General features: G+C 46.8%; 1 protein-coding gene across 1 annotated transcript; it reads right to left on the bottom strand.

The window, feature by feature from the left end:
- Positions 1-14: 14 nt before the first annotated feature.
- On the bottom strand, positions 15-27,960 carry znf219 (zinc finger protein 219; the record flags this gene model as incomplete). The annotated part of the gene is made up of 5 exons (XM_079491266.1): positions 27,899-27,960; positions 12,592-12,676; positions 8,835-11,313; positions 8,259-8,405; positions 15-1,273 (listed from the first exon to the last, which is right to left on the bottom strand). The coding sequence occupies exons 3-5, from the start codon at positions 11,308-11,310 to the stop codon at positions 15-17; spliced, it is 3,882 nt and encodes a 1,293-aa protein (XP_079347392.1). The 5' UTR covers positions 11,311-11,313; positions 12,592-12,676; positions 27,899-27,960.

The raw sequence follows: 27,960 nt of genomic DNA, 5'->3' as shown, positions 1-27,960 counted from the left end.
CCTCTTCAACAAGCTCAGTCTGCCAGGAGTCTGTCCTCCTCCATCGCCATGTGGTCGGAGCTGAGGGCCGGCGACAGTGAGAGAGGCATCCTCAGACCATCCTCCAGACTGCCGTTCTCTCCCATCATCTCCAATTCCTCCTCTTCCTCCTCCTCTTCGTCGTCCTCCTCCTCTTCCTCTAATTCCTCGTCCTCGTCCATCTTGGCCTCCGGTGCCAGACCGCCTCTCGCATTTGCGGACGCGGCCGAAGCCACCCGGACGGAGGCGCGGCGGTTGAGGTCGCGCTCCCGCTGCTCTCCGGCATCCTCCAAGAGGCCGTTGAGGGTCTGGCTCCTGCTGGAGGCCCATTCGGCGAGGGGCACCTGGTCCTCGGACTGAGTGACGTACCGCCACACGGCCAGGGGGTCGGGGTCGGCCACGTCGGCACGTAGCTGGGGGGCCTTCGGGGGAGCGTCGTCGTCCAGAGCCACCGAGGAGCCCCTCTTGCGTCGGGACTTGCTGGTGTGGTTCACCTGGAGGTGCATGGCCATCAGCTCTGACGAGGCGGTGCGGAAGGGGCAGAATAGACACTGGCTGAGGGTGACGCCCACCATGCTGTCCCCAGCACCGGCGCCCAAACCGCTACCTCCTCCTCCTGCGACATCGGCCACGCTCATCGCTCCGTCCTCCTCTGGCCCGCCGAGCCCCGGGGAGGGGCGACGGGAAAGGTCCAGCGGTTCAAACCCGCCCACCGCTTGGGCCGACGGGGCGGAACCTTCATTGGCGCTCCCGTTTGAAGGCTGCACCATGCGGCTGGTCGTGAGCGGCTTGCGCCGGGACACTTTGGGAGCCTTCGGCGGAGGAGACTCCCTGATCCAGCCCCCTTCCATTCCGCCCTGGTAGAGAGCTCCCATCACCCCGGACAGATACCTGTACTGGCTCTCCAGGTCCACGTCCCGCAGCGTGGCCAAAGCCTTGTGGTCAGGGAGCCCCAGGAGCCAGGGCTGCTGGCCGTGCCTGGAGAGGGGAGACTCTGCGGGGCCTCGGCTGACGGGGCCGTGGCTGAGCATCTGGGAGCGACGCTGCTTGGCCTGACCAGACCCCCCTGACACCAGGCTATTGATGGCGGACGTGAGACTGGTGTTGGAGGTGGTGGAGGAGGAGGACGAGGAGGAGGACGAGGAGGCTGACAGGGCGTTGCGTTGCTCCCTGTGATGTCTCTGGAGGTGGTACTTGAGCGAGCCCGACTGTGTGCCAGCGTAGTCACAGTGGGGGCACTTGTAGGGTCTCTCGCCTGCATGGGGACAATGACAGAGAGGAGGGGATTGACATGGCAATACTGACATATAGAAACCTCTTATCTCCATATTTTAACTTCTTGTGATTTTTGTTGTTGTAAATGAATGCCCTGCTTGATCATACTACACTGTCACACGAAAGCATCAAAAGTACAGATCCGCGGCACACTAGGCTGCCCTACAAGTGCCCCCACTGTGACTACGCTGGCACACAGTCGGGCTCGCCCATCTCTCCCCATTTCCTGTCACTGTACAATCAATAAAAAGCCTATATCTATATTATTAGACGCCATGAATGTCAGAATGGGGGGAAAAAACGCGACCCAGGTAGGATGTGTAAATTACGCCAGACTTCGGTGCTCCGAATTAGAATACAAGTAAATATCATTCACGGATACAGAGGCCACCTTCCTGACAGAATCGTGGACTATTTGTTTTTTATTTTCTTTGGAACATGGCATCTTATATTACATGATTTTTTTAAAGAATCTATAGGATTTTTTATGGGGGACAAAATCTTCTTGACCCAAGGGTAGTATGCTGCTCATGGCTACACGCACACACACACGCACACATAAAACGCAGCGGCAAGAGAGCCGGCTCCGCGGTGCAAAGTCATAAAGGACTTTGATTTAAATGCATAGCAAGTAGCACCGCCAGCAAGGCTGGGCCGTATAGACGTGGTGCATCAATATAACCCTGTGTTGTTGTTCATCTATGTATATGAGCCTCGTATTATGAGGTCCATAAAGTGCAGAAGCTTTAATTGCAAATGGTGTCATCAGTAGTGTTGGCAAGAACCCGCAGTAGCACTCCATTAGTGACATCCCGGACAGGGACTTCTATACAGTTACTAGGGCATTCTCACACACGTTTTATTTTTTCAAGTGGGTTGGTCGCTCTGATATGGGCACTATAGGCAAGGACTGACAAAATCTGATTTAATCCATTCAGGCCTGAACGTAAACGTTCGCTCTGAAAGAATATTTATTCAAAGATTTGTGCCGCATTTTTACGATTTTTCAAAAATAGCAGACCTACGAGCTTGTAGATCTGCTATTTTTCAATAGCTAAATTATAGCATAATGTTTAGTTAAAACACAAAGGGGTTCCCGCCCAAAATGGGTTAAAAATGTTGCCAAAATGTAAGCTGTATATTAGCATTTCTTGCCAGAGGCTATAGCATCTGTATCAAGTGTGGACCCCAATCTGCATATAATGTGGCTTTGCCCATTCCCGGGTACTGACTAGTTACTGTAGATTGAATACTGAACATTACAGTCAGTATATGTTAACTCATTTCATAAGTGTACATGTACAGTATTTCTACAATAATCAAAAATAATTTCTAAACGGTTATATATATATTTTTGTCTTACCAGACAATCGAGACAAATAGCAGCTTTTGCTAACCCTTGACACAGGATGATGGATGCGTGAATGAATGAATACAAATTAAAAAAGTTAAATACTAAAACAACTCAGCTGATGAACCATAACCAGAGAGCAGTTTAAACTTAAATAAATTGTAGCACATCATACTTAAGGGGCTGCAGTTGCACATTTGTGTAGCCAGGTGGCAGTGTTTCATCATTCATTTTGAAAAAAGAAAGAAAACGATTGGCAAGATAAAAGGGAACATCAGATTTGGAGCAACAGTCACTACTGATTACTGAAAAAAATATTTTTGCGTGAGGCCTACTGTAAAAGAATCGTATAGACAAAATACATTTTAAAAAAGCAAACATGAGACAGGAACAGAACCCCCATTCACACAGAGACTCTTTAAATAAGAGAGATATCTGTCCCAATTTGGCTTTGTAGCTGAAAGGGGGGTATTGGGATAATGGTAATAATGGAACAGACATCTCGAGGGGATACGATATTCTTATGATTCTCAAGAGAACGTTCATATCAAGGGACTGACGTTATTTGGTGCCTTCATTTAAATTACTCAGCTCTTTTTACCCCCTTTTTTCTCCTTTTTCTTTTTGGGCACATATTTGTGATTAATCACTTGATCGAACGCTGCAAGGATTTTCTTTTAACCCATTTTGGTCTGGGAACCCCTTTTGGTGTTAGCATTATGTTATGCTTTAGCTATTGAAAAATACCAGATCTACAAGCTCATAGCGCGCCACCGAGTGGCGCGCTACGAGCTTGTAGGTCTGCTATTTTTGAAAAATCAAAGAACGACTGACAGAAACTTTTTCAGAAAACTGTCAGGATGTAGAAGACATTTTTAAAATCTGATTTTGATGATCTCAAAATGGGTTAAAGGGGGAAGGAAAAAAGGTAGAGTTGGTTTTACGGAGAATAAGGTGAACACTCTGATGTGGTGGGGAGCTTATATAGACAAGCACTCATGATGTTACGCCGAGCACGGATCCATGCGACGCCTCCTGGGCTTTGCCTCGCTGGATGAGGATCTGCTCTACTTACTGTATGTTTCACTGTGTGCACAAAAAGAACCACCAGAGTTTAGCGGAAGCCTGTCAAAAAAACGCACAGGGCCGATTATTCAGCGTGTCGTTTTTTTGTTCTATGAAAGGCCCTTTTATTATGGATAATTAGACAAAGATTCATGATGAGTCCCACTGTCAAATATCTTAGCGAAATGGATCACTCATCAATAGAGAGCGCACGGGAGTTTGTTTCTAAATTTAACCCATTTAGGCCTGACGTCGAAATAAAAAAAATGTTCGCTCTGAAAGAATATATACCTATTCAAAGATTTGTGCCGCATTTTTACGATTTTTCAAAAATAGCAGACCTACAAGTTCATAGCGCGCCACTCGGTGGCGCGCTATGAGCTTGTAGATCTGCTGTTTTTCAATAGCTAAAGTATAACCGAATGCTTGAAACACCAAAAGGGGTTCCCGCCCAAAATGGGTTAAACAAAGTCCTATGGCACCTGTCACCAGAAATAGTTAGATTTCCATGAGGGGTGTCACTGTTATTTCTGCTCTGGAGTCAGAAAAGTAATGTAAAAAATAAAATACAAAAATAAAACATTTGCTGGTTTGAATCCCTGGGTTAGCCGGGAAAATAGTCAGCTAAAAGAAAGTGGCTCACGACTGTCCCTGAGCGAGGCACCCACAGTGAAATCCTGACGTCACTCTACCCTTGGGTCACAACAGTGCTAATTTTGACAGCAAATTTTGATTTAGCTTTAGTCATTTTTAAATAAAGTTCCATTTAATTTTAGTCATATTTTTGGTCATCTATACTTTTGTCAAATAAGAAAATTAATATAGGCTACATATGTTTAATAAAATATATATATTTAGTCATCTGAAAAGTTTTAGTTGTCTAGTTTTAGTTGAAGAAATATACGATTTTAGTCGACTACGTAAATCTACAGTTGATTTAGTCAAATAAAATGTATTTTAGCGGGCCTTGATGGCGTCGTAATGCCTGATTTTACACTTGGTTGTGGTGATGCGCGGGCCGGCCCGTTGCCCGCAGATCCCGTGGGTTGAACCGCGGGGCGGGCGGAGGTTTCTAACCTGGTGGCAGTATTGAGTTTACATGTTCCCTCCTCCTGCCTGCATCTGGTCTCTCAGTATTGAGTTTACATGTTCCCTCCTCCTGCCTGCATCTGGTCTCTCAGTATTGAGTTTACATGTTCCCTCCTCCTGCCTGCATCTGGTCTCTCAGTATTGAGTTTACATGTTCCCTCCTCCTGCCTGCATCTGGTCTCTCAGTATTGAGTTTACATGTTCCCTCCTCCTGCCTGCATCTGGTCTCTCAGTATTGAGTTTACATGTTCCCTCCTCCTGCCTGCATCTGGTCTCTCAGTATTGAGTTTACATGTTCCCTCCTCCTGCCTGCATCTGGTCTCTCAGTATTGAGTTTACATGTTCCCTCCTCCTGCCTGCATCTGGTCTCTCAGTATTGAGTTTACATGTTCCCTCCTCCTGCCTGCATCTGGTCTCTCAGTATTGAGTTTACATGTTCCCTCCTCCTGCCTGCATCTGGTCTCTCAGTATTGAGTTTACATGTTCCCTCCTCCTGCCTGCATCTGGTCTCTCAGTATTGAGTTTACATGTTCCCTCCTCCTGCCTGCATCTGGTCTCTCAGTATTGAGTTTACATGTTCCCTCCTCCTGCCTGCATCTGGTCTCTCAGTATTGAGTTTACATGTTCCCTCCTCCTGCCTGCATCTGGTCTCTCAGTATTGAGTTTACATGTTCCCTCCTCCTGCCTGCATCTGGTCTCTCTCAAGCAGAAATGATGAACCGGAAGCAGCGGGACATAAATATGATATCTCCATAATAATTTCGAGGTGTAGGTTGTGTTTACATTTGCGCTGTGGCAGCGCTTCAATACGTCATCAGTCTCGCGTTGATCCCGCCTCTAGCGGCCGCATATCGCTCCGATCAGCATTTGATCGGAGTACATCGTCTCTGCCCGAGAGAGTCCAGATGAGAAGCAGGAGGAGGAATGCACTACTGCCACCATCTGGCGGAGTCAGGTTAGGACGGGTCAAGGTTTTCAGCGCAATTATCGCGGGGCGGGCGTGGCGGGGCAACCCCTCCCCAAAAAAGGATGAAAGAAAGCATTCCTTATGTGTCTCTCTCTCTCCCGTCTCTCTCCTCCTGAAATTATCTAGCTTGTTCAATGTGTTATTTATTTGATCAAGTATGCACAGCTGCCAATGATATCCTCATTAGTCATTATCCTGATATCCCGACCCCGGACGCTGCACGTCAACTTTATTTGAATGTCCATTATGTCCCATGTAATGTTGTAGGACAGGACACTCACTGTAGTCATCGTTCAATATGCTCTCATGTATTGTACACAATTATAAAAGACAAATAATATGAATTGTCTATCCTAAAACCGGACCGGTATGGGGCTAGTCTGTCGAGACAGACTGGTGACTAACGTCAATTCAAAAGAAAAGATGGCACTGTTTTTCCTTTATTTTTTGACAATGGGTTCTCAGATTGGTATGGGGCTGAATGTGGTATGGTTTTGTTCACTCCTGTTTCATCAACTGTTTCATCAACTCTCTCTCTCTCTCTCTCTCTCTCTCTCTCTCTCTCTCTCTCTCTCTCTCTCTCTCTCTCTCTCTCTCTCTCTCTCTCTCTCTCTCTCTCTCTCTCTCTCTCTCACGCTCCCCCCTCACCGCCCAGTATATGACATTTAGATTGCGCTGGTCTGGATAAAAAATCTCAGCGGAACGACATGCGCAGGGCACGATCGTTGATCATTTAATTAATAAGCAGCCTATGATTTAGCAGGCTACTGTTGACTGTAGCTTGCTACAATATAACTTGGGAACAGATGGCATGAACTTGGATTTTAGCCCTGCAATGCTTCCGTAAGGGCCCATAGCGTGAGTAGGCCTAGAACAACAATCGGAACATAGCACAGATGCACAGATTGATTGACAAATTGATGGGAAAATGGCCCTCCCCTCTCTCTCTCGAAAGCAAAATGAATGGACTGGACTTGTTGGGTGTTGAAAAGCCGGTCGGCAGGATACTTTTTGTTTTTGCCGCGGGGGTGGGCAGGTCGTTGTTCATTTATTTTCATTGTTATACTGTATTGCTTGTTGTTCATTATTGTTGAGATGTTTGAGGTTCACTTGTTGTCTCTGTGTCTTGTTGCAATTTGTTTTGTTGTATGTATGCTTTGGCAATGTAGAACAGTATATTATTATTTGCCATTAAAGCATTTTGAAATTGAAATTGAAATTATATTGTTTTGCGGGGTGGGTTGGTGCGGGTTGGCTCCCGTGGCGGGACGGGCGGGTTATGAAAAAAAGCCGGCCCGCGCATCACTACTTGGTTGCATGCTGAACGCGTTGTGAGCTTGTAGATCTGCTATTTTCAGAGCGCAATACCCGAGCGCAAACATAAAATTACTTGTCTTAGTTACTGGATCTCTTCTCTCCCTAACGTTTTGGTCGTTTTCAGACATCATAGTTTTTATTTCGTTTTTATTTAGTTTCCGTCAGTGAAAAAAGGTAGTTAAATTCCGGTCCTATCCTATAGTACATACTGTAAACGTGTGTTTTGGTTGGAGGTAGGGATGCACCGATATGGAAATTATTGGCCAATACCGATGTTTAAAATAACAATTTAGCCGATAGCCAATACCGATACCGATATTAATTTATTTCGTTTTTGGTGTTATTATAATGTATTTGATTTATTTCCCCCTTTTGTGCCAGGGAAACAAATACATCTTCATTATAAGATAACTGTTGAGAATCTACAGCTTGGTAGGCTGCAGATAACCAACACACCGACATATAGCCAGCACAAAACTGATGCTTATCAACAACAGATAAATATCGGTTACTGCCATTGGTTAATGTCAGCTTTATTTCCCGATATCGATATTGACCGCTAACGGCAAATATCGGCCAGTACCGATATGTAGGGATGGAGCTCGTTACGTTTTATTGATAACGAGCACCTTATCGATCAGGCTTATCGAGCCGGGTTCTTATCGAGCCCACTATCGAGCATTTTCTATTATTTTGTGGAAAGACGGGAGACAATAAATTCTGAACAGAACCAGTAACTTTTACCTTCAAATACAGTATTTTTCTAACAGACGGAATGCAATGGACCTTTTTACCAATATAATAATATTAATATTAAAGGAACTGTTAACTTGTTAATATGTGTACTGTGACTTTAAAAGCGGAATTTTGTTTAACCGGACAGCGCTGGTTGGCAGGTATCAATACACTTTTAGACCGACATGTTTGTGCCAGCGTGGATGATTACATTTATTTATTGATCACCTCTTGTCTTGATTGTTTAAACATCATGGGCCATGCTCAATAACAGGCTTGATAATCCCAATGTTTATTGATAAACCCAATGCCAAATACATACCGGGTACTCAATAAGCTTGTTGTCAGATTATTTCGGGTATCGGTTATCGAGCTCCATCCCTACCGATATGTGGCCGATATTGCGTCCCTAGTTTAACTAGGTTAACGTCAGGCTCTCACCTGTGTGAACTCTCAGGTGCACTTTGAGATGGTGTGAGGAGCGGAAGGCTTTACCGCAGTAGGGGCAATCTTTAACCCCGGAGCCACGCACGCGCTCCCTGCCGGGAGTCGAGGGTCCCGAGGTCACCGCCGTCAAGTCGTTTTCTCCTGCAGGAAGACAAAGAGACGAGCAGGTGGTCATCAATATGTCCGTACACTGACAAAATGTGTCCGTACGCAAATTTGTGATTTTAAGAGTTTTACACACCATTATAATCCTTATTTTTATAGTCCTTATTATAGTCTCCAGGTTTTCTTCAGAATAATTATGTATGAAACTGAATTAATACTACACTATGCATGGCTAAGTCCACTAGTACTAGTCATTCTCAAACCTTTTATTTCCAAGGACCCCCATACCTCTGAGAGTGTACAAAATGGAACCAAATTGGCCCACAGATACACAACAACCATGTTAATAATGTGTATAACACTATCAACACTACATCAAAACGACACCATATACCTCTATATTATTCTACATTAATAAACAAAATCATGAACCAAGCCATCTTAGCCAAGTTGACCTAACTCTACCTTGGAAAGTTGAGATGATGGAGTGAAACCGCGCCGCCTGTTGCGTGGTACCGCCGCCGAGCAGTTTGGCCTCCTGCCTCCCCTCGCATCCACCTCCGGCCCTCCCTCCTCCCGCTCCGCTACGACTGGCGCCCGCGCTCTCCTCCTCCTCGCCGCCGCCGCCGCCGCCTCCTCCTCCTTTGTGCCCGTGCCTCTGGGTATGCACGCGCGCATGCACCACCACCTGCTGCAGGCTGCGGAACAGCTTCCCGCAGTCGGGGCACTCCCACGGCCCTCCGCCGGCTCCTCCTCCGGAGATGACCGCCTCCTCCCTGGGGTCCAGTGCTCCGAGGTAGGCCCTGACCTGGTCGGCCTCCCCGATCACCGAGCCTCGTCCCGGGCCTCGCTGGCCCTGCTGCGCAGCAGCAGCAGCAGCAGCTCTGTGCTGCTGCTGCTGCTGCGACCTCTGCTGTTGCTGCTGCTGCTGCTGCTGGTGCTGCGCCTGCTGAGCAGCCACTAGGCTGCGAGCCACCAGCTGCCACATGGCCGCCTGGTCCCCTCCGTCTGCCAGAGATGATGTCACGTCGCCTCCTCTACCTCCTCCTCCTCCTCTTCCTGGGTCTCCTGCTCCTCCAGACCCCCCTCCACCACCACCCACACCCCCACCGTTTCCCATTTCTGCCACCTGGGCCACCGCCTGCAGTCTCTCCATACAGCTGGCTCCACCGCCCTCACTAGGCAGCCCCAGGTAGCTCAGTAGGGCTGCTTTGCTTGGTCCCAGCCCTCCTCTGCTTCCAGAGTCCCTCTCTGACCTTCCTCTGCCGCCTCTCCCCCCTCCTCCTCCTCCTCCTCCTCCCCCCCGTTGGGCCAGGAGGAGGCTGGAGTAGAGGGCGTTGAGGGACTGGTTGCTGACGGGGCCTTTGGCCTGCGGGTCGGCCCCCACCAGGCCCCCCAGGGCCCCCAGGGCCCCAAGGCCGGCCTTCAGCCCCAGCTTGTTGAGGTGGACCTTCATGTGGTTCTTCAGGAACCACGGCTCCTTGAAGCCGCGGCCGCACACCTGACACTTGTGGTCGAGTGAGTCCTTGTGCTTGCGCATGTGGCCCTTGAGGAACCACGACTGCGTGAAGCGCTGGCCGCACGTCTCGCACCGGAACGCCGGCAGCGTCTGAGCCACGCCGCCCACCGCGGGTGGCGCAGTGGCCGGCTGAGGCACGACCGGGACGGGCACGGGCACCGGCACCGGCACCGGCACCGGCACCGGCACCGGTGGGGTGGCGACGGGGGCCACGGCCACCACCACCACCGGCCTGGAGGTGTAGGCGGGCGGCACAGGGGGGGCGTCGGGTGAGGGGTGGCACTCTTGCAGGTGGCACGCCAGGCGCTCCTCCTGGCTGGCGGAGAAGGGGCACAGCGTGCACTTGTAGGGGTTGTGGAGGATGCGCACATGCCGTGCCAGCTCCGAGGCGGTGCGGAACTTCCCTTTACAGGCGTGGCAGCGAAACGCGGGCGCCGAGAGCACGGAGCCGGCCTCCCCCCCTGCGCCGCTGGGAGCCCCCGGGGTGGGATAGGGAGACGCCAGGGACACGGGGGGGTCCTCCGTCAGGGGAGGGGTCAGAGGGTTGCTCTCGTCCAGTATGAAAGTGTGATGCTGGTCGGCCCGAGTCCCCCCGTCCCCCTCCTCCTCCTCCTCTCTCAGATGCTGCTGGATGAGCGACAGCGCCAGTGGACGCTGCTGCTTCAGGTTCAGGTTGGGGTCCTTGCGGTTGGGCTGGGCCTTGAGGTGCTGCTGCAGGGGCAGCGCCGTCCGGTACAGGGCCGAGGCGCGCCGGTCCCGGTCCAGGCTGTGAGCGCGCGCGTGCAGCGACAGGATGCTCTGGAAGCGGAAGCGCTTCCCGCACACGTGGCAGGGGAACCTGAGGGCGGGGGTGCCTCCGCCCACCGAGGGGGTCCCTCCGCCGCCACCTCCTCCTCCTGCGGCCGTCGCCCCGGCGACCACCCCGTCTCTCTGGAACAGCTGCAGGTCCAGCTCGTCGTTACAGCCGCCGCCAGTCGGGCCCGATGCGAGGGCCAGCTCCAGGGCGCCGAACCCCAGCAGCGGGGGGGGAGAGCTCTCGGGGCCCGGGCTGCAGCCGGCCACCTCCGGGAGGAGACCCCCTCCTCCTCCCGGGAAGAGCGCCACGGCGGGGGGGGGAGAGGGAGGGACCCCGTCGTCCAGCTCTTCCTCCTCCTCCTCCTCCTCGTCTTCCTCATCGTGGATGGTGGGGAAGGGGGACAGGGGGAAGTAAGGGGTGGCGGGGTCGGGGCTGTGAGGGGACGAGGAGGAAGGATCGGGGGTGTGCAGGGCCGGAGCCACGGGGCTGATGGTCAGGGGGGAGAGGTGGGTGAGAGGGAGGGGCGAGGAGGGGCCCCGGGGGCTGTGGTCCAGGGAGGGCAGGGTGGGGGGCGGTGGGGACCGATCACACGACAGAGCCAACACACACTCCGGTGGAGAATCCATGCTCTGGTGAGAACACGAGAGAGAGAGAGAGAGAGAGAGAGAGAGAAAAATAAGGCAGTGTTTCCCAAACATCGTACGTCCAAAGCGTGCTTAAATGCATGACATTCTGAGCTGTGACATGACCTTGACCATAACTGGACTTAATAGCCGGTCATGAGCAAAGAACGTTACCTAATCTCCGACTTAAAAAAATGTGTCTCTGTGTGTGTGTGTGTGTGTGTGTGTGTGTGTGTGTGTGTGTGTGTGTGTGTGTGTGTGTGTGTGTGTGTGTGTGTAACACTAGACGGTAGTAGACGCAGAAGAAAGGGGTGTGTGATGCGATGCCATTTAAGTAATAATAGACGAGAGGGAGTGCTGTGCTGTATTGCAGTTATGGGTATGCCAGTGCTGTGGCTGCAGGTACGAGGCCACAACGTTTTGAGTGCTGTTGCGTAGATCAGTTTCTCAACGTCTGGCCCGGGGCTCATCAGCGGTCCAAATGGACCACACAGGTCTGTAGAGAGTGTACAATTGGAACCATTTTTTTAATTTTGGGACCCCAATTTACACTGTAATTGTGTTAATTTAACTCTGAGAGTGTACACAATACACATGGAACCAAAATGTACCCTGTGCCGGTCCCCGGACGCAACCGTTGAGAACCAGTGATGCGGAATGCAATTGTGGGTCACGAAGCGATTATTGTATAACCCCACTTTTGGGTCTCTTTTTTTGTTTTATTATTATTATTTTTATTTTATTTTCAAAAAATGTAATACAAACAATTCTAATAACTGCTCACAGTTTCAAATACTCCCTTGTGTCTCCCTATGAGTATTATATTGTATTGTACTTTAATTTCTGTACACATCATCCATCTCTCCCATATGCTTTATTTTATTTTTATTCTTTTTTTTGTTCCTGTCTAAAAATAAATAAATAAAAAACCTGTGGACAAAGAAACACTATTTGAAAAATGGTTGTATAATATGATTGTGGATGTCTGGTCCTTATAGTGTTGCCTAGAAGACAATTCTAATAAATTCCACAACTTCCTCACATGTATCTTGGGTCCCGGCCGGGGAGACAGTACATTTTGTAGTACTCTTTTGGGTCACGGGATAAAACGTTTGGGAACCACTGGCGTAGATCAGCTTTACTGTTTCATGTTATAAAAGGTCAAAGTTCACATAATGGTTGGAAGCACTCATGGCTCCTTCAGAGGCGGATCTGTTTGTGTGATGTCATGGTGACTGAAGTATGTGATGTTGTGGTTAAGTGTGTAATGGGAGTGTGACTCACCAGCAGCGAGTGTGATGCTATGCCATTCTTCAGTATAGTGGCTGGGGAGGGACACACTTCTGTGGCTGTCTCCTCCTTTGGTCCTCTGGGGCAAACAAACGCACAGGAATCGGGGAAAAAGGACGATGGAGAACATTTTAGCACTTTTAAAGCAAACAAAGGAGTTTCCATTACAGCCAGGCGGGCCATCCACATGTGAAAAGAATCACACTTGTGTGAAGTGAGGGCGTGGCCTGGCACACCATTGCAGATTCTCTGCCCTATACAGTATGTATGCATTGCGAAACATGAATGCAGTGTCTTGTTGTATAGAACGAAACCAGTCAAAAGGAGTTTATATTAGCCACATGGCGTCTCACGTCGTCATTTAGGGCCCTAAACAAACATTAAAAGTCCATAGACTTGGCTGGCAAACGCTTTTTGTAAAAAAGTGCTCTAAACTAACATTAGGTCCATAGACTTGGCTACCACATGACGTAATTTCAAAAGCCATGCATTGGAGGGGCTAGGGCCCCCTGAAAATGAAATAGAAAACAAAAACCACTACAACTAGGCCTACAAACATCTACTTTTAACGGGTGTCTTTTTAACCAGGTGAATTTGACACTGATCTGATCTGGTGGTGTGGTGATCGAGGACCCAAATGCAGGACAGCAAGGCAGGCAGGGTTCAAAACCCAACATTGGGTGATTTAATACAAATTAACAGAGAGAACGTCACAATGACAAACTAACACCAAACATGAATCGACAAGGACTGACTGGGGAACAGGACTAATATAGACTGACTACACATGAGATACAGCTGGGAAAGACTCAAAGACAACATAGAACCAAGAAAACTAGAACAGGTAAACTATACAAGACCTAGACTCTACAACGAAAGACAAAAGTCTTGTCTGTGAGAGTGAGACACTCGGTCTCACAAAGAAATGTCTGTCCTTATGTGCTTGTACAGTAGCTTGCTACTTGCCAGGCCAGTATAGGTGCCCTTCCAGGGGGACGCATACGTTGGTCCGACGTACTAACAGTCCGACATGCAACAGCCGACACATAAGTGGCCGGTTAAGTCTCACCTGTGGCTCCCGAAATGCGTTGCTCGTTAAGACACATATGTGGCCGGTTAAGACTCACCTGTGGCTCCCGACATACGTTGCTGGTTAAGACACATATGTGGCCGGTTAAGTCTCACCTGTGGCTCCCGACATGCGTTGCTGGTTAAGACACATATGTGGCCGGTTAAGACTCACCTGTGGCTCCCGACATGCGTTGCTGGTTAAGACACATGCGTGGCTGGTTAAGACTCACCTGTGGCTTCCCTGTGAGGTTAGGGTTTGGGATAGGGTGTCGGACTAATGCCTGTCGGTCTCTTAGTACGTGGGACCAAACACATGCACCCCCCTACCAGACACAAGGGTCAGAATTTCTCAATGGAAGAGCAGTACTACTGTACTGTATTAACTAACATACTCTACTTTATTCACAGGAATGATATGCTACGCACACTGGTCCTTGTAGTGTTGCCGGCCCACGGGAGAAAGATCTAGTCTTCTAAAGACATCAAAGTGGCTGCACACAGCCATGTAGTGTATTAACATACACTACATACATATACTGAAAAGAATACGTTCCAGATTGCAGCTTTAACGGGCTTCATCAAGCTAGGTTTTTTTCCCTTCCAAATGAATTCATCAGGTATATTATATCATGAATGCAAATGGGGGCGATTGAATACACATTCAGCTATTCTCCTGGTTAATGTGCATGCAAATCAGTATGTAGTACAAATTGAAAGGTTATTTGATCGTTGTTTTGCTTCTCGGCTGCGTAGGTGTGAGCCCTTCGATGTATAACAGGTGTGCACCTGTTCCCGCATGTGTTTGAAAATGTGCTCCAGCATACTGCGAGTACATATGGACAATTAAATATGAGTGCGTAAGGGTGTGTGTTTGTGTGTGTGACTGTGTGTGTGTGTGTGTGCGCGTACTGTATGTGCGTGACGGCGCGTGCACACGCTAGCTAAGGGCACCACAGGACACAGACTGTCCCAAACAGGATGGGCGCGAGATGTTTTGACTTCCCCACACACCCTTCCTGTTAACTCACACAGTAGCAACTTTTCGCTTAAATTTTGGACAACACATACACATGCATCCACTAGCACACATAGGGACAATTTGTCACCCCTTTGTGGCCTGTGTGACTTAGAGAATGTACGTTTACTCTGTCATTGTGTGTTAAAGCTGCAGATCAGCCAAATTCCTCAACTGTAAATGTCGTGTGAACCTACACCTATGCAATCAAAACAAAAACAACCACACAACGCACTCGCACATACCCTGAGAGCTACTACATGTTTGTTTTTCCCTTTTTTGTGCGACCACAAACAAGGACACATGGCCATATGAGTTGGACTGTATAGGCACGGCCGCAGTATGTGTTTTCACCGTTGCGCGTCAGTGTATACTAGGGCCGTGGTTGGTATGTTGTTTTCCTCAGTCATTTGGTGGAGTTATGAAAGCGACTCCGGTCCCTGCAACGCAACAAAAGGTCATCAATCACAGTCGCACAAACAATGGAACATCTGTGCATGCAGGTGTGTCGCCCATATTTGTGACTGTATGTCCGCGTTTATACAAACCGCATGTGTGTGTGTGACGTGTGTGTAGTGTTTGCGTGTGTGTGTGTGTGTGTGTTTGTGTGTGCGTGTGCGTGTGTGTGTGTGTGTGCGCGCGCCTGTGTCAGCAAGCCTGGATGACAAAGAGATTCTCATGTAGCAAGTTGACATTTTAGCTCAGCTATGACTCACAAGGATATCACACCATATCAATCACACACACACACACACACACACACACACACACACACACACACACACACACACACACACACACACACACACACACACACACACACACACACACACACACACACACACACACACACACACACACACACACACACACACACACTGCATGCCGTCCCTGTTTAATCCACCATTATTGTTCTTTCTTCTCTCGCCTTCCTTCCAACCTCTTTTCCCTCTTTCTGTCTTTCTTTCTCTCTCTCTCACTGATTCGTACTCCTCCCATCCCCCCTCTCATTCTCTCGCCTCCCTCCCTCCTATTATTCACTAATTTTCTTTCATTCTCTCTCTCTCTCTTTCTCTCCTGCAGTGTTGCCAGTTGGCAGAGGGCCAGGGAATGCTGATATCAGCTGGTATATTGGGCCCTGCCAACATGGCGAAGAGCGAAAAGAGAGAAAGGAGGCAGACAGAGAGAGGGGGACGGAGAGAGAGAGAGAGAGAGAGGGACGGAGAGAGAGAGAGAGAGAGAGAGAGAGAGAGAGAGGGACGGAGAGAGAGAGAGAGAGAGAGAGAGCGAGATGAGGGTGGTTGCAGACTGGGCACAAAAAAGGAAAGTCAAAAAAGAATGTCAGAAACCATATGAATGAAGATGATTTAACACGATTGCCAACACGGATACAGAGAGCACAGGGAGGGGGCAGACAGACAGACAGACAGGCTGGAGCAGGAAGACGGGTGAGAAGGAGACAGGGTAGATGGGGTGGCAGGGTAGGGCACGGCCCACGAGGATATGAGAGAGAGGGAGTGAGCATCAGAATCACAAATGATTTGCAATTTTCTAATAATAAAAGCCAACACAAACACGCACGCACGCACGCACACACGCACACACACACACACACACACACACGTACAGAGAGAGAAAGGGGAGAGAGAGAGCATGTTGTCTGTACTACGCTGTAGATATATCGGCAGTGTGTGTGAGTGAGTGTGTGTGTGTGTGTGTTAGATCTGATGGGATTATCATATGAATATCACCGTCCATACACATTGTTCTGCCGTGACAAGAGGCCTTCACCAGCCTCCAGCCCTGTCATGCCAATACAGCTGCATGCCTTTTTGTGCAGAATTTGGAGACAGGAGATGAGGTGTAACAAATGTGTGTGCGTGTGTGTGTGTGTGTGTGTGTGTGTGCGCGTGCATGCGTGCGGAGGGGAGGATGAGAATAGAGGGAGGTTTGGGAACAGAAGGTTAGAGCAGGAGATAGATAATAAAACCACCTGCAGTACAAATAGTTTTTCACACACGCTACAGTGAGAACAGAGACATACTGTAATGCCTGCTACTATACTACTACTATTACTACTACTAATACAGTACTACTACTACAACTACTACCGTTCTACTACTGCTACTACAACTACTAGAAGTATAAATAATGCTTATGAATGAGGACCTATACCCATCCAAGTATTACAATCAATGGGTGGATCACACATTAAGGAAGTCGAGGACTTTAAATATCTGGGTTCATATGTGGCTGACAGCAGAAAGGACTTTCTTGCCTGGAACTCCTGCAACAAACTCCTTAGAGTCTGGCAGTCCAGCGTTTCAACCTCCACCAAGGTCTCTTTTTTCAGGGCCTGTGTTGAAAGCATCCTATTATATGGTAATGAGACATGGACTATGAAGAAGGAATTACAAGACCGGCTTGATGGCACATATACAAGACTCCTCATGTGTGTTAAAAACATCTCCTGGAAAACTCATCCAACCAAAGAGCAGATCTATGGTGAACTGCCGCCAATAACAACAACCGTAGCACGTCGTAGAGTGGTCTTTGCTGGTCACTGCTACCGCTCCAAGGATCAAGTAATATCAGATATCGTGCTATGGCGGCTCCCCCAGTCGTCCAGACTCCAGAGGAACCAGGCCTCATACATATCCTGACACAATCTCCAGGGACACAGGACTGACATTCCAAGCAATGGCTGACAGGACCCGATGGAGAGACGTGGCATCTAGGATCTCGACGACAGTCGAAGGATGATGATGATGAAATAATGCCCCTTATAGCAGTGGCTTCAGGCCATGACCCCCCCAAAAGAATCCTATTTGAACCTCCCCACCCTTAGCACTTGGAATGAAGGAGTTGAGGCATTACATTTTCGGTTCCACATATAAATATTGTGGAAATTAGATTTTCACATTGTTTGCCTTGTTCATATATTACTTGACAATTTGGCCAATGTTTGACCAATTTTTATAGTAGGCCTATAGTTTGTTGATTACTTTTGATGCCGTAATGGTCTTTTTCCTTTCTTTCTTTCTTTCTTTCTTTCTTTCGTTTTGAGGTATTAAAAAGGTCACAAGTCCTTACATTTACACTATACTATCAGCTGGGAACCCCCCCACTGAAATGAAAGACTACTACTACTATGTTATGCTGCCTGGGAAACAGAAGATCCCAAGTACGATTCCAGATCCCGGCTATGTGTCGAGGTGTCTATGAGCAGCACCATCTGAGCAGCCATCAGATGGGTGTATGTGTTTGGTCCAACAGTCCTACAGTCATGAGTCCGATAGCCTACCCAAAACCCAACCCTAACCTAACCTCACAGGAAGCCACAGGTTAGTTTTAACCTGCCACATGTTAGATGTAACCTGCCACGCATGTCGGGAGCCACGGGTGAGTTTTTTTTTTTTTCATCACTCAGATTTTTATTATGTTCTTGAACAAACACACAATAGCAAAAGACAAACACAGCACAAACAAACATGAAAAACAAAAAATAAAAATAAAATAAAATCGACAATGCGTATCAAACCTTGCTTATTACTTTACATATTCCTAGACATATTCTGGTGTTCCTCATTCCCCCATGCCCTCATTGTTCATGATCAGGTCATTAAATATTGTCCATTTGGACCATTTGTCCTCCATTTGTTCCTCCTGCAGTCTCAGGCGATGTGTCAGTTTCTCCATGAGCTGTATCTCCTGAATCAACTCCTCCCATTGTCCCTGTGTTGGAGGCTCCTTCTGTCCCCATTTCCTTGTGATAGCCTTCTTTCCTGCCGCCAATAAAATGTTTACCAGATACCTATCCTCTCCTCGTATCTTTCCCCCCATCAAGTTTCCTAAATACAGAACATCACACTTCATATAGGCACCTCATAACCCAACACCTTTTGTATCTGATCATGTATCACTTTCCAAAAAGACTCAATTTTGGGACATTTACAGATGTGAGTGATCCACATTTACATCTCCACACGGGTGAGTTTTAACGCGGCCACAGGTTAGTTGTTGCCTGTCGGACTGTTAGTATGTCTAACCAACGTATGCACCCCCCATGAGATGGGTGAAGCTGGCATTAACCCCCCCCCCTTACTACAAATACTGTTTCTACTACTCCTACCTACACTACTACAACACTTCAACTTCTACTGGATTTCTGTCTTTCACCGGTGTTCGCGGAGTGGAGCACAAAGGTTTGCAGTGTGAAAGTCATGTGGGTGTAAGCGTGTTTTTTTTTTTACAACGTTGCAATCAACAAAGTAATTACAAATGTACTCATTGTTGTTCGTTGCCATCACTGTAATTGCAGTGTAACTTACCCAGCAACTTAAGGCAAATTGAGCCGGTATCATTTACGTATTACTCTCAAATTAATTGGGTTTTGTTTTGTTTGGTGATGTCAGATGAGTCAAAGTACCTGCTGTTTGGGGTGACCTGATATAGTCGAGTGGTTAGGCAGCGTATACCGCATGGTCTCTAATGCCTGACAGCGAATCCCAGGTTTGATTCCTTGCTGACCGTTTTTGCATGTTTACTCCCCTTTCTCTCCCTCCATGTTTCCTGTCTCTCTCCACTATACAGTATAGACACCTAAGGGCGAGAAGCGACCTCGCCATTTTTCGCTGGCTGCCGGGCGCGGCTGCACTAATAACTTTGGGGCAGACCCGTCTAGAGTTTGAAATTTGAATGGACAGGTATAAGTCAAAAGGGAGACATGAACATGTCAGATGTAGAGTTGCTGGCCAATATTGATAACATCAGGGATCTCCATATATGGGCTTAACTGCGACAGCAAGTCGCATTTACTATGAAATCAGGATCTCTTAAAAGTTAAAACACACTCGCCCTCGTTTTTGAGTGGTGTAAACCACTCCTACAACTGGCTTTGGTAGTCTGTGCAGAAAAAATGAGCATGGTTGCTATGTTCACCCGGGTGTGATTTCATTACGTCAGACATGATTTCATTACGTCAGACAGGCTATATAAGACCTTACACCACTCAGTTCACACGGGTGTGATTTTTTTCCCCACCGACCGGCTCACGGCGACCACACAGTGGGATGGTTCTTCTTTTATCTGTTTTACTGAGAATAAGGTTCAAAATAAGTTTAGGGTTAGGCATAGTTTTACTGGGGTTAAGTTTAGGAATAGGGTTAGCTTTTGGCACCGTTTTACTGAGTTTAAAGGGACAGCTGTATGAAATACATACAATATTCAACTAAACCAGAGCAGAACTCCCACCACGGGACTTGGGGAATCAATTAATACAGTTGCAACCACTATATTAATAGCAAGTATTTCATACAACAAAAATGTTCAAATAGGATAGTTCAAAAATTGTGAACTATCCCTTTAACGTTAGGAATAAGGTTTGGTTTAACCGTTTAAGCATAGTTTACTTAAGTTACGTTTACGAATAACAGCCTGAGCAGTTCTGCCTGATGTACGCCTGGGGCAACTGTGTTTTGAGGCAAGTTTGTTGGTATTCCTGTGATGGGGGTTATCGTGGTTAGGTTACTACAGAGAGAAGGGGGTAAAACAGAGAACACAGCATTCTTCGAAATGCCACTACTTTTATTCAATTAGTTTAACTTTAAAATAGTATACTTTTCTATAGCCTCCTTTTGGAATAAGCTCCTCGGCATCGCAGAGTATCAAGTTCAAACTGTACAGTAAGTAGGCGTGATAGTGTTGAACTCTTGTCAGAAGTTGTATAAGGGCCACTGACTCTTAACATGACATGTTCATAAATAGCTGCTGTGGGAGTACACTAGTACTTTATGGGAATATTATGTTCCGACAAGTTTACTTGTTGTTTTTCTTGAGGGGGGGGGGGGGGGGGTTGATCTCCTTGGTGTGAAAAAAAAAACAGTTCACAAGAATAGAGTTTATTGTGAGATCAGAGTTAGCACAGGTTTGTACATGCCACATCATCATTAATGCAAGGGCGTTAACATACAATAATTTCTTGTTTTTCCACACCGTCTGTGTGGGCAGCCAAAGATTGCTTTGCCAAAGATTAAAGGCTACTTTATCCTATACAGTGCGGCATACAATATATATATATATATATGCATATGCATATATTCTGCATTTGAACGAGTGTGTTCTCATTGCCGCTGGGTGCTTTGAAGAGAGGTGTGTGCACATGCGTGTGTGCGTGCGTGCGTGCGTGTGTGAGAGAGAGAGAGAGAGAGAGAGAGTGAGAGAGAGAGACACAGAGAGAGACAGAGAGAGGGAGAGAGAGAGAGAGAGATATCTAAAAATAGGCCCATGTAGGGCCTGGGCCTTGGGGTATAGTGTGTGTAATTTTGGGTGCTTTGAGACGTGCGTGTGCCGTGTGTACATGTGTCACAACTGCGAGACGACTTGCGTGACGGACCTCTTAACAATTTTAAGGTTTCTTCTACACTGGATTGCTAGAATGCCAACATGAACGAGCTCTCGTGTGTGTGTGTGTGTGTGTGTGTGTGTGTCTGTGTGAGAGAGACTGTGTGTGTGTGCATGTGTGCGTGTGTGTGTGTGTGTGTGTGTGTGTGTGTGTGGAAGGGGGGGGGGGTGCTTTTTGTGACGAGAGGTCCAATGAAAAAGAATTGTGACCAATCTTAAAATGTGTATTTGCATTTGAGTTTATGAGAGAGAGAGAGAGAGAGACACTGGTACAGTAGCAGTAGAGAGAGAGAAAGTGAGAGTAGGAGGATAGGGGGGGTCGGAGTGGGCTCTGTGTGTGGTACAGTAGGAGTGGAGGGGCCCTGTGGTTTTTATCGCGTGGTCACGCGGCAAAACTTCCCCACAGACGGGATTCATTTCCTTTACTTCACCTTTCCCTGAACCCCTCTGGTTCCCACTTTATCTGGCTCCCACTCCCCCACTGGCTACGCTCAACGCTGTGATGGGGGATACCTTCCAATCTGTCTCCACCGTACATAATCTAAACTCTAGATTTCGGAGTGAGAGACGGTCAAAATAGCAGATCTAATTTAAATGGTTTTTTTTTGTGGCTTTCGCCTTTATTTTATATTTTTTATGGGGGGACAGACAGTAGGCTGACAGGAGATGGGAAGAGAGATGGGGGGGTGACATGCAGTAAAGGCCGTCGGGATCGGGAGTCGAACCTGCGGCACACTGCCAGACTGGATTACCAGCCAAGGTGCCTGGACCACTGAGCCACGGCCCAGGCCTCAGATCTAATTTAAGCTCACAACATTTCACACCATTATAACCATTTTAAATGTAATCCTGACCTTGATTTAGACAGCGTGACCTTCTCCTCAACCTTTTACCGAGCCCAACGTCGAGGTCATTTGAATGAGCATAGTCCCTGGCCTGAACATCTACTCTTTCCCCCCAGAAAAATCTGGAGTGACTCCGAGTGTCAAAAATTGATTTTAAACTTGATCCCTTGGTGTGGAAAATAGTGCCCAACCAAATTTTCTTTGGTGGTTGAGTCTGAACGAGACTTCTTGAGACTTTGTGAGATGAACAGGGCTTAAATTGGGAAGTCTTTGTCGATTTTAAAAATCTATACTGGATGGGTGAATGTGGGTTTAGTTCTAGCGACCTGCAGGCAACAAAGATAGTTGACAGTCAGCACTGCCTCGCGGCCCATTTCTTCGTCACTCTTTGCCTCTTTAGTCCTACTACTTCTAGCCCTTCTCCTTCTACCTCCTCGTTCTCCGCTACGCCACCATCTGCGTAACACCCTGCGCCTCCTTCACAAGCCGTCTCATCCGCTCCGACTAAAAGAAATCCCCCTCTGGAATGCAGGCTGGACGAGCAGCACGGATCGCAGCAGCAGCAGTCGTTAATCAGTTAAGAGTAGCAAACAGGGAACGACGCAACGACACCTGCACGTCTGAAGGAGCGCATCCCAGCTCTGGGAAATGTCACAGCTTCTCGGGGATGGTGACGTTTCTCCACAGAAATGAGAGTCTCTCTCTTTCTCATTCTTTCTTTCTCCCTCTCTCTGTCACACTCTCTCAGGTGTCTAAATCACTGAGTGAAAAGTGTCAAGAAACTTTTGGTCTCCGTTTGATATTACTTCACAGACTGACAGCTATCAAAGAAAGCCTTGCTTTGGTGTGCGAAGATGGCTCAATCATTATGCAAAGCTCTGCTGTCTTCCCCCCTAAGTGCTTTACAAAGCTTTTTGCACATTAAGGCAAAAATGGAGAATACTCACTAAAAGCACTTCACACTTTGCTTATGTTCTGTCATATTTCCTGTTCATAAACCCATACCAATTTTTGAGTGACATCTGTCCATCAGTCAACTAATTCATCTTTTGTGACAATTTGGGGCTAATTAGTGATACTTAATTGAGGCTAATGAGTGCTGGCCAGAACCAATGTGAGTTTATTAGAAACCTGATAACGGTACATAACATTCCCCAAGAAAAATAAAGTAGCTAAGTAAATAAAAGTCTCTCTCTCTCTCTCTAGTGGACCTAAGGGCTAATAACCAGTACTACAGTCTTCTATTATCGGCCATAGGGCAGCTGTACTTGGGAGTAAGGGGGGACTTAACCACATGAACCCTAAAGTCCCTATTCTGGCCTGGGGCAAACATTTGGTGAAAATAGCACAAACAAGCTCACACAGTTTGTAGATCGGCAAATTATGGCGAAGAGATTTGGTGTAGAGGGAAAAAAAGGAGTGGACATATACTTTACCTCGTCAACTAAGTATATAAGGTTAAGAACTGAGGCTGATTCTACAAATGCCTTCTAAAGATTTCTGAAAACCGCAATATTGCTGTATTTGTATGCTAAAAATGACACCGATTATTTTCTGGTTTTAATGTAAGTAACCACCTGGCTCAAGGGCACTTAACAAATAAATAGAATCCCTCTTTCGCCCTTCCCTGAATGCCAAATGCAGATACCAGCCAGCATCACAACATGTGGATTTGAACCGGATATAGAGTCCAAACTGCAACATTCCATACAGACTCCCGCCTACAGATTCAAACCAGCAACCTTGGAGACAGACAGACAGACAGCATCCCTTTTCTTCAACCTTCACACTAATGCCACCTCACGTGTCTGAATGAAACCTATAACGTGCAGCATACGATGATATACAGAGAGCACAGTTGATCTGTCATCATGTGCTTGACCTAGTGCGTCAAACCACAGTGGGCCTTTTAGTGTGCTGCTGTGACCTCCTTAAGACATGCCTCGCCTCTCGTACTCAACCTCCGCGATGACGCCAACCCCTTTAACCACTGGCGTCCCAGGGTTTGGGCATGTCAGTATAGGGCATAGTGAAAATAGCCGATCTACAAGCTCAACTCGCTGATTAATTCTGACACATTGTGAGTTTGTTGATCGGCAATTTTTTCTGCTCTTTTGATAAAATATGATCAGAAAACCACAGGGTTCCTAACTGGTGAACTTGGGGCTTAAGCGATTACCGGTAATATAGGACATGTCCTGTTACCCTTGACCTGCTCACAGGGTGAGAACGTGACTGTCTAGTGTCTACTACGTGTGTACCTTTCACCATAAATTAAACATTGTGGCTTTTGACATCAGTCTAAAAGAGTTCACCAGTAGTTAGGTGGCACAATTGCTGCATTATCTGAACATGTAGAAGGCGGCTAAAAGCACATGTCCTGTCTGTGCAACTTTTTTGCCACAAAGTGAAAGGTCAGCCGGTTCCCTGGCTGGCCGTGCTTTTAAATCTAAATAACCTCGACAAACTCAACTGGCACAAGTGCCGTAGCCTACTATTTAAGTAGGAGGCCTAATGCTCTAAATACACACTAATCCCGGGCAACCAGTGGAACTCTCTCAACAGTCTCAAAATGTCACAATGCAGTAGATTCTCCCTAACCGAGGGCAAGCAGGTGCCTCTCCCACAGCGCACTAATGACCCAATTATATCAATCAGGAGCCTTGATTGGTGCTGCGTTCCTCTCCTTCTCTATCCCTCTTTCTTTCTCTCTCTCTCTCTCTGCCTGAAGAGCCACCTGGGTGCGTACAGTATGTATGTATGTATCACCCCCTCAAGAGCAGTACAGCATGAACAAAAGTTGTTAAAAGAGGAGCTGGACAATTGGGACAAATGTCCCTGCTTACCCTTTGAATAAGATTTGTTTAAAAAAAAAAAAAAAAAGAGAGGAGCTGGACATGGGAGCAGCAGAGGTGGATGGATACTATGGGAACACAACACACAGTAGACCTATATATACTGTATAGCGCCGGGGACATGAGAGGCTTGATTGAGGAAAACCCATTAGGTAGCCCCTCTTTTAATGACAAGATAGGGTTTGTCCTCATTAGTGGCCCAGCTGATGTGTATATTCATGAGCACTCTTAAAAGTTCATGAAAACAGTTTATGTATGTATGGATAAAATAACACCTGTGACTGATGACTGAGGGGGGGGGGGGGGGGTGGACACTTTTTAAACACATGGGGGGGGGGGGGGGGGGGGGGGGGGAGTGGGGGGCAGTCACTCACTCTCTGATGTCTGGTGTGTTATGTCTGCTTGTGAAATATTAAGAGTGCATACTGTAAAAAACTAGCGACTGAAAAGAAGAGCGACCCTTATGGGTCTATTTGGTTCCATATGTACACTCTTGGGAGTTATGAACCGGTCCTTGAAATTAAATAGTTTGAGAACCATTGATCTAAAGTAGGATATTTCCTTGTGGAAAAACTACAACAAGCTATTAATTTAACAAATTATGCAATAAATATAGCCTATAGAGGCTGGATAAGAAGAAAAGGGTTGCATTAGTTAACTGCACAGGCTGGAAATGACAACCTATTTGAATGTTCCACTAGACAAGACTATAGTATGCACTATGCATGCATTGCATGTCATGTCAAAAGTGTAACATTTTTTGGGGTGGACATAAATACAGGGCATTTCATATGACCCCTATAAAACATTTTCTATTGGATCTTAAAAAAGGAACCACGGACGTACGGGAGTGTCTTTTTGGTCAACCAGATGACACGTCTGCGTGTGTGTTATCTCGGGAGGAATTTCCTCTCTCCTCGCCCCGGTTCAGTAGGATGATGATGTGCGTCAATAACGTGCAACCATTTTCAGTCGCTCTTTTCCCCTCTTTTTCCTCTCGCGGCCATCTCAATTAGAGCACTCTCATGCACATTAATGAAATAAATAACTATCAACAAACAATGCGCTGGGCGCGCACACTAATAATAAACACTCGCTGTAAAAAAAAAAATTAGATCAGCCCCCACGATCGCAGATGATGTCGGTGGCAAAGAAAAAATCATTTAGCCACAAAAAAATGCGATTAGAAAATCATATAGATTTGGGGTAGTTTTTTGGCTGCTAAGCGGGGAGAAGTCGGGTGGCGTGTCAGAGTGTGTCATGTAGCCTATCTATCGCTCTCTCTCCCTCCTGCTCCATTTTGTTCCTAAATTTTCTATACAAAAGATTAAGGGAGGGGAAAGACGGAGCGAGGGAGAGACGAGAGAGGACGAGAAAAAAAGTGCCATCATGGATTTCATCTTGAATTCGCTGCCAATCTGCCCCGACATCACCCAAAAAGCGACACAGTGGACGCAGAATGTTAGTTTTAAAACCGTGACAAAAAAAAAAAAGAAAGACAGAAAGCCGGCAACTTATGGAGCGGTGTAACAAACAGTGTCTCTAAATATCAATCCCCGTAACAGTGTAGCCTGTATACTATTAGTGTAACAGATATACGATTACAAACGTTGCATGCAGCCACACTTGCTACTTTCTTGCGAAATCACTGTATAGCCTGAAAACGGAGGTTGTAGTGTAGCCACAGCGGAGGTGATGTTAGGACAAGTAAACCGGTCTGAACAGTAGCCGAGTAGATAGTATAGTAACTATAACACATTCTACTAGTTTATATAAAAACCCCAGCTTTGATGCGTTCGTGCGTCCAAGTAATGCATCGATCATGACAAGAGATGGAATGGAAAACAATGCCGCTCGGACGTGGAGCCTAATAATGCGCCTCCAACAAAATAATTACTCAGGCTAATCGCATCTATACTATTACCTAGACAACATTACACTGATCTCTAAACCCATACAGCTCGCTTCTATAACGTGTCACACACGTCTATACTTTATGGATGGTCAATGTCAGATCAGATATCAGAAAGGAATCGAGTTCGTTCGTTCGTTGCGCACGAGAAGAAAGTCGTGTCCCCAAAAAGGAATTCACTTTTTTTGTATGTCATAATGTCAAACATTTCATCATATCGGACTCTGAGATCGCCAGGCTGTGACACATTGACATGAAAGGCAACGCGTTTCTGAAATGAATGCTCTGCACGGATCGCAATGACTCGAGCTTTCTTTCACTTTCTTGACCAAACTAAAACTTTAGTTTTCTAAAAGTTCCCTGATATTAAAGCACATATAGGCTAGTACTACATTTCACCACTTCATCACTCCGGAGTGCACTTTCCGTGCACTTCAGTCATTCGGACTCATTCCAAAAAGTACGTATAGGTACACCAAGCATAAGTAAACGTTACTTCATTCAGTTAAAAAACAACAACATATATTACTGTATCATATCACGCATTTCGGCGTTGCGTTTATGTCATGTCACCACTGTGGTGCCGAGCTATCTATAGGATGCATCACGCATGCTAGACGGTCGGCCACGCGCGCACATACAGTCTCTACATACATACATGCACCGGCTATAGTACATACATGACACATGCGTTAAAGTCCCCCAGACAGTGCGCGCGGCTATATACAATACATACCATACATGCAATCTCTCAAACGCAGTGCCAGTCACACACACACACACATCAACTGCAAGGTGGAAACAATGCACACAGCAAACAAACACCGTCCATAAAGGTCACATAACTACATGTTGGTCCAATAATAACAATAATATTAATAATATCCGGATCCAGAAAAGTCGTCGACATGATTATTTGGTTGTTGTTCGGCGAAAAGGGCAACAACAACAACATCATCAACAACGGCGATAAATAAGATTTTTTGGGAAATGTTCTTTTAAAAAAAAATCTTTTCTTCTTTCTTTTTTTACCGGATAGCCACGCGCCGCATCAGTTTCATGCCACCCCATATGGGATAAAGTGCACAAATGCCAAAGCTGGTTATTGGTATAGAATATGTACAATGTTATAGTTTGTTTAAGATGGATTAGATATAATAGGCTATATGATGATGAAAGTATAAGACTCCAGTGTACTTACGGGAGAGGCGGCGAGGAGATTAATGGCACGACACGTCATGATTACGTTTCACTTGAATTAAA

The sequence above is a fragment of the Electrona antarctica genome, assembly GCF_951216825.1.
Source record: "Electrona antarctica genome assembly, chromosome: 21".
Classification (NCBI taxonomy): Eukaryota; Metazoa; Chordata; class Actinopteri; order Myctophiformes; family Myctophidae; genus Electrona; species Electrona antarctica.
Note: the sequence above shows the minus strand (reverse complement) of the source record. Positions and strands in the feature narration are given on the sequence as shown.